The sequence below is a fragment of the Eutrema salsugineum genome, unplaced genomic scaffold, assembly GCF_000478725.1.
Source record: "Eutrema salsugineum unplaced genomic scaffold, Eutsalg1_0 scaffold_3, whole genome shotgun sequence".
NCBI classification, from domain to species: domain Eukaryota; kingdom Viridiplantae; phylum Streptophyta; class Magnoliopsida; order Brassicales; family Brassicaceae; genus Eutrema; species Eutrema salsugineum.
This window is the reverse complement of record NW_006256756.1, coordinates 4,756,518-4,764,332: the sequence shown is the minus strand read 5'-3', so window position 1 is coordinate 4,764,332 and position 7,815 is coordinate 4,756,518. Positions and strand designations below refer to the sequence as shown.

The window sequence follows — 7,815 nt, the reverse complement described above, 5'->3', positions numbered from 1 at the left end:
TACCATTCGTTCGACTGAAATTGGGGACATGACAAGTCTTTTACAACAAATCTACCAACAATATAATAAGTCTACCATTCGTTCAACTGAAATTGGGAACATGACTATTAATTATAACAAATCTACCAAAAATAATAATAAGTCTACCATTCGTTCGACTGAAATTGGGGACATGACAAGTCTTTTACAACAAATCTACCAACAATATAATATAAGTCTACCATTCGTTCAACTGAAATTGGGAACATGACAAGTCTTTTACAACAAATCTACCAACAATATAATATAAGTCTACCATTCGACTTAATATAAATCTACTAAACATAAGGAAACGGACTTGTATTGGTTTTCCACCTGCTTAAATGTACTGTACTTTAGTTGGTAGAGCTATAAACATTACAAGTACATATGTTTTATTAATGGTAGACTTAGTAACCTATATGGTAGATTTGTTTGTAAATTGTTAGATTCAATATCAATGTGGTAGACTTAGTTATCGGGCAGTGCGATTTTACTTTTTTGCCCTGTATGTATTGTCTAAAGTACGGAACAAAACCAGAGTCCATCTTCAACCTCTAGGTTTCACCGTCGAGCTGTTAAACTTGGGATAACTCTTGATTTTTTCCTTCTACTTCGATCTTCTGCCTCTTATCCACTTTTATATTCATGGATCAAGTTGTTTTGGTTTGTGGTAACTGGGTTTTAAAGAAAACGAGGTGGGTCTTCATCGTAGATCAGTCCAGGAGATGTAGTTTTATAGGGATAGACCGCAAAACGTCATTTGCCGATTTGGTTGAAATCGCATATGAAGATTTTGGGTTGGATCAACATCTTTATGAGCTTCAGTTCAGCTATATGTTGTCGTCTGAAGTCCGACGGAAATTACCTCTGGATACACCTCCTGTGTTTGTTGGTAATTCAAGACAGCTGCAGAGTTTTTTGCATCAATTCCAGAACGAAAACGAAACGGTTCGTTTATGTGTTGAGATCAAAGAAAAAGTTCAGAAGGGAGTTGTTGATGAAGACGAAGATCGAGATGCATGTCCTAGTCTAGTCCCTGAAGAACAAGTGCGCCAAGATCGTCCGCAAGAAGGTGTCGAAGTTGGACAAGACGAAGAAATGCATGATGAAGAAGAGGATTTGTCAACCAGATTTGATGGATGTGAAGATCCTGATGGTGCAAGTTCCGATGACGAAGAGTACGAAAGACGTGAGAAACGTCCAGATGGTGAAAGTTCAGATGAGGAGGAGTCGCTAAATCTACCACCGAAGAAAAGGGGACCGACTACAATTCCCGACTTTCAAAGTCTAGAGCTTTCATCTTTAGACTTAGCCGTTGGCCAGCGTTATGAAACAAAAGAGGACTTCGAGATGCGACTCAAAATTCTTTCCATTGCTCACAAATTCGACTACAATGTCGATCATTCGAGTAAGAAATTGCTAACTGTTAAGTGTTGGGTAGATGGTTGCAAATGGAGGGTTCGCGCTTCAACTGTTGGGAGCAGCAAATGTTTTTGGGTTAAAACTTATACTCGAGAACACACGTGTTCTGTGACTGTGCGATCACAACGCACCCGCCATGCAACCCATGAGGTTCTAGGCCGTCTATATAAGGACTTCGTCGGCGGTGTTGGCCCAAAAGTCTTACCAAATCACGTCGCCGAAGCTCTGACCAAACGATATAGTATAAAGGTATGTGGTAGAGTTATATTATTTCTTTGGTAGAGTTATTATCTCTTTGAGTAGACTTTTATTATTTTGGTAGAGTTATTAGCGCAATTGGTAGACTATTTATTTTTTGGTAGAGTTATTAGCTCAATTGGTAGACTTTTTTTAATTTTTGGTAGAGTTATTAGCTCAATTGGTAGACTTATATAATTTATTTGGTAGACTTATATAATTTATTTGGTAGAGTTATTATCTACCATGGTAGAGTTATTATTTTTGTGGTAGAGTTATTATCTTATTTCGTAGACGTCACTATATTATTTCTCATTATAAGGTTGACTATTGGAAAGCACATCGGGCCCTAAAGTATGCTCGAGAACTAGTATCAGGGACGTCTGAAAGTGGTTATGAAGATCTGCCTTCATACTTATATATGATTCGGCGAGCAAATCCGGGTACACTAATCAAGCTAGAAGTTGATGAGGAAGATAGATTCAAATTTATGTTCCTCTCATTTGGCGCAAGCATACAGGGGTTTCCCTTCATGAGGAAAGTGGTAGTGGTCGACGGTACGTTTTTACATGGAAAATACAAAGGTACCCTACTACTCGCCACCACGCAAGATGGAAACTTCAACATTTTTCCCGTAGCCTTTGCTGTTGTTGATACTGAGAACGATGAGTCTTGGGAATGGTTTTTTACACAACTACACCGTGTTATTCCTGATGATGAAGGACTTGCCATTATTTCTGATAGGCATAAATCCATAGGAAATGCTATAGGGAAGGTTTATCCTCTTGCTAGTCGGGGTATTTGTACATATCATCTCCATAAGAACATTATGGTGAAATTCAGAGGCGCTGAAACATTCAAGCTTGTTAAGAAGGCTGCCACTGCTTATAGACTTCTCGAGTTCAATGCCCTTTTTGCTCAGATTCAAGAGGCAAATCCTGCACTGCATGCATACTTGGTGAAGGCAGATATTTGTATGTGGAGTCGTGTACACTTCCAAGGTGATAGGTACAATTTTACCACTAGCAACATAGCGGAGTCATTAAACAAGGTGCTATCTGCTGCAAGAGGTAAGCCTATCGTACGACTAGTGGATGATATAAGGAGTCTCCTGACCAGGTGGTTTGCTAAAAGACGTGTGAATGCCAATAACATGGCTACCACTCTAACAACGGGCGTTGAAAAGTTGTTGGAGGTAGTCACTACTTTACCTTGTAGACTTTCTATTATTTGGTAGACTTGTATCTGCTATTAGGTAGACTTTCTATTATTTGGTAGACTTGGCACACTTATCTCTGCTATTAGTAGACTTTCAATTATTTGGTAGAGTTATTACTTCTATGTGGTAGACTTGTACTGCTATTAGGTAGACTTTCTATTATTTGGTAGACTTGGTACACTTATCTCTGCTATTTAGTAGACTTTCAATTATTTGGTAGAGTTATTACTTCTATGTGGTAGACTTATATAACTTCTGAATAATTCCTTGCCGACAGGCTAGAGTTGAAGATGCTAAACTCTTACCTGTGCAAGAGATTGATCAGCATCGTGCAGAGGTTTTAGGCACAACATCTGCACATGTTGTCAATTTAACGGAAAAAACATGTACTTGTCGACGGTTTGATTTGGATAAAATTCCTTGCGTACATGCCATAGCCGCCGCCGATAGGAGGAAGTTGTCGCTGATCTCTCTTTGCCATCATTACTACCACACTAGTTACTTGTAACAAGCGTATGCTGTTAGTGTGATGCCAAGAGACGTAGCACTCCTTGTGCCAGATGAAGTAGCAACCAAAATTTGTCTCCCGCCTGATGTTCGCAACCGACCCGGCAGGCCAAAGAAAATTCGGATTAAGGGTGCGTTCGAGGCCGCCATGGCGAGTAAACGTCCTCGGAAGATCCCCAAATGTGGTAACTGGGGCCAAGGCGGACATAATCGCCTAACTTGTCGAGCTTAGTTGACAAATCGAAAACCTTGTATTTGTACTATTATAGACTGCAATAATCCGCTTGAAAACCTTGTTTTATGTACTTGTAAATCTGGAACTTTTTTTACCTAAACTCTACTATTTTACAATAATAAATCTACCAATCATGCTATAAATCTACCAATACTGCAATAAATCTACCAATCATGTTATAAATCTACCATTCATGGAATAAATCTACCAGTCATGTTATAAATCTACCAATATTGCAATAAATCTACCAATCATGTTATAAATCTACTCATGGAATAAATCTACCAATCATGTTATAAATCTACAAAGCAAGTTCCTTTTACAGCCATGGCGATTCGCTTTAAATTCCAAAACACAAGCGACGTCTAAATTCCAAAAGACCACCAAAGAGGCTGGCTATGAGTAATAAATCGGCCAAAATACAACATCTGATACCAAAAGTCTACCAATTAGTTTGGATCTGAGTATTAAATCTACCAAGAAACGATCTCAGATCCCAAAGGTCTACCAAACGAAGATCTCAGTTAGCGGAGTCTGTCTGTAAACCGTACTTGTCATCAAATAAACTTCGAGGGTTAGGATCAGACATCCGGGATTCTTCTGCTTCATGTACCTCATCAAAAATCTCAGCTGCGTATTTCATACGAATGAGAGGCATGTTGCTATCTTTCAGCTGGTCCCATTTATGGCACAAAGCCAAACACTCGATGGTCTTCAAAGTAAAGACGCCACAATCACCTGATAACAAGTACCCGATAATTAGTTAAAAGTCTACCAAATAAAAATACCAAATCTACAGAGCTGCATTGCACCTGTCTGTCTGTTTAGTGCCGCTGTTTTATACATGTAGATATGAAACTGCCCCTCCTTCATACCCTTCTTGAGCTTCGGTGGTGCCATATGTTTCAACAACAGCGGAATCATCCTCGCGTAGGGCTTCACAGACTCCTCCACCTCGCCTTTTCTGTATAAATCTGGAATGCAATCAAACACTCGGATCTTTTTTTTGGGAATGTCGACCTCAACGGCTACCCAATGTTCGTTGTTCACGTTGTGGGCGATATACACGAAATCAACATCTGTCCCCCATTTCTTGTGTGTAGGCAAGTAATGGTCGTAGTGACCGTTGGCAACGTCCAAATAACCATCACTGAATAGCCAACTCTTCTCGTTTGGTAGAAATTTGTTTCGATAGTCTCCACACCAAACTCGACAAAAGATAGGATCAAGGAAAGCAACTCTTCCCCCTTTGTAAGGAGATGGATACCGCATAGACCGTTGCCGGAACATGTCTAATCCTTTTACCATATGCTGCATTAGGTAATGAAACAAATTTATATAAGTCTACCAACCAGCTTTACAACCAAATTTATATAAGTCTACCAAACATAAAAGATACAAGTCTACCAAACATACAGACAAAATCTACCATTTGTTACTACATAATAGAATACAAGTCTACCAAACATAATGACTAAATCTACCATTTGTTACTACAAGTCTACCAAAGTAATTCTATCATTAAGTTTCCAAAGTCTACCAAACAATTTCCAAAGTCTACCAAACCTTTTGAAACTAAGATCGGGTGACTGATACGACCACATACCTGATCATGCAACCACCCATACTCCTTTCTCGGCCAGCTTTCTTTAGGGGTCATTAGTGTCAGGTAAAATTCTCCTCCTGCATATGGACACTCCAACTGTTTTTCCCTGAAAAATGACATAGACATACCAGAATCCGAAGTAAGTCTACCAACATACCTAATAAGTCTACTATATAAAACAAATAGGTCTACCAAATCAAACAAGTAAGTCTACCATGGAAATTTAAAACTGACTTACGCTTCAAAAGCTATGTAGCGGGTTAGATTATCCAGTATTCGACTGTCCACTGCTTCAAAAGGATCATACCTCCTAGGAGGGGGACCTGCTGGGTCCATGATGCGTCTCACCACTGAGTTACCAAGGTAGGGTGAAACCTGGGTCGGTGCAAGGCTGCGTCCCCTTTTTTCCTTCTCAGCAGGTGGATTTTTTGCATGTTCCACCAGCTTTTCTAAGCGTTTCTTCATAGCTTCAATCGCTGAGTCGTCTTCGTCTTGCAGGGAAGGGATCTGTACTCGTCTAGACTGTAGTGGGCGTGAAACGTCGCTTATATTGATTATCTGGCTTTCTTCGTTTTTGTCTTTTAAATCAGCTTTTGACTTTGTGCCTGATTTATTCTTCTCTTTAGGATCAGCAGGTTCTTTTTTCACTTTGGTTACAGTCTTTCCTCTCGACGCTGGGGTTCTAACAACTCTTGCAACAGGAAAACCTGGCTCTGATGTTTCCTCCCTCTCCATCATCCACGACTGCTTGGCATGTATAGTAATTTCACATCAGTCAAACCAAATAATAACATAACTAAATCTACCTAAAAATCTACCGAATTAATTATAAATCTACCTAATATAAATATCACTGCCAAAAATCTACCACATAAAGTTAGTCTTGTATTCCAAGAAAACATTAAAAGTCTACTATGCAGGAAAAGTTTTAAAAAAACCATCAATACAAGTCTACCAAAGTAAAAAAGTATTTCGTACAAATCTACCATAAAGGAAAGGAAAACGATCTGTTTAAACATAGTTGAATGTTGTCTCCATGACATTAGAAGAGAGACTTGCGTACCGGATCCTTTTCCACAGCTCCCGTTCCCGTTCCTGCTCCACCTCCCGTTGACGTTCCTGCTACTGGCGCTGCTGCTGGAGGAGATGCCTTTGCTCTAGGGGTTTTCGGTGAGGTTTTGGATTCTGCATCACCGGCATTATCATCATTGTTACCATGGTCGTTGTCAACCTTGTTCCCAGAATTCGCCATGGCCTCCTCTTTCTCTTCATGTTTATCCTCGATAACGGCAATCCTCTTATCCAGGTGGTCTATACGAATTACAGCACTGCTGACATTGTTGTTTAGCAATGCTACCGTCGTTGATAAACCATTGATTGCCATGAGGATCTCATTCGTCCTATCCTCCTTCTCCACAGCGGGCTCTTTCTTCTTGCTCTCGTTCTCTCTTTGCTTCTCTCTCTCCTGCTCCTCTCTTTCCTTCTCTCTTTCCTTCTCCTTTCTTTCTTTTCTTTTCTTTCTTTTCTTTCCTTTCTTTCTCTTTTCTTCAATTGCATCCTTTAGTAGCTTCACCGGCGAGTTAAAATCATCATCTTCTTCCTCATCCTCCTTCTTACGTTTCTTTTTCTCCTTCTCTTCTTTCCTTGCCTCTCTTTCCCTTCTCCTTTCCCTTCTCCTTTTGCTTCTCGGAGTTGAATCTGTTGCTTCAGCCTCTTTCACCTTCTCTTTCTTTTTCTTCTCCACGCGTGGAGTTTCCAACTTCGTCTTCGACTGTTTCGGCGTCTGAACTGTTGAAGCGCCACCTGTTGCATCGCCACCTACGTTTTTGGGAGATTCCCAGAACCCCTCATCCAAGCTTCCATCCAGAATATCGCATATCATGTTATGCACCTTTATATCGACGTCTACACGTCGGGGTTCACCTTCCCAGACAGGATATATTTCCTCCAAGGGCTTCACCACCAGTAGATGTCTAACCCGAACCTGCCATGCCATAGAAAATGATATTAATAAATCTACCATGATATTTATAAATCTATCAAACTGAATCAAAAACTCTACCAAAATGTAAAAACTCTACGAAACTGTACAAACTCTACCAAAATGTAAAAACTCTACCAAAATGTTAAAACTCTACCAAATTGTAAAAACTCTACCAAATGTTATATTCTACCACATTTAATAACTCTACCACAAATTGTTGTATAATAAATAACTCTACCAAACACTAAGCTATTATCAAAAAACTCTACCAACTCAATAGCTGCTAAGGTACAAGTACCTTGTGATCCTCGGTTTCACTCTTATCCATCTCCAAAAGAGTCTCGAAAACATTACGACACCGTGATGAAGTCCACCTAAGAAGAGGAACAACCGAGTCATCTACATCGGGGCGTATTTTCCCTGCTCTCTCAGCCAATATAGGGATGCACTCATAACCCCAAACAAGCATTGCCTGTACACATCCGTGGAGAGTGTATCGTGCTCCCCCCAAGTTAGCAATCTTGAGGGAATAAATTAGTTCATGGAATCCATAACGACCCCACGGCTGTCTCTCGAAAGCTGCT

At 40.0% G+C, this 7,815-nt stretch overlaps 1 protein-coding gene across 1 annotated transcript; it reads right to left on the bottom strand.

The window, feature by feature from the left end:
• Window positions 1-4,579: 4,579 nt before the first annotated feature.
• LOC18014748 lies at window positions 4,580-6,631 on the bottom strand. Its single transcript, XM_024154484.1, has 5 exons — window positions 6,311-6,631; window positions 5,486-5,991; window positions 5,248-5,353; window positions 4,674-4,952; window positions 4,580-4,615 (listed from the first exon to the last, which is right to left on the bottom strand). The coding sequence occupies exons 1-5, from the start codon at window positions 6,629-6,631 to the stop codon at window positions 4,580-4,582; spliced, it is 1,248 nt and encodes a 415-aa protein (XP_024010252.1).
• Window positions 6,632-7,815: the final 1,184 nt, after the last annotated feature.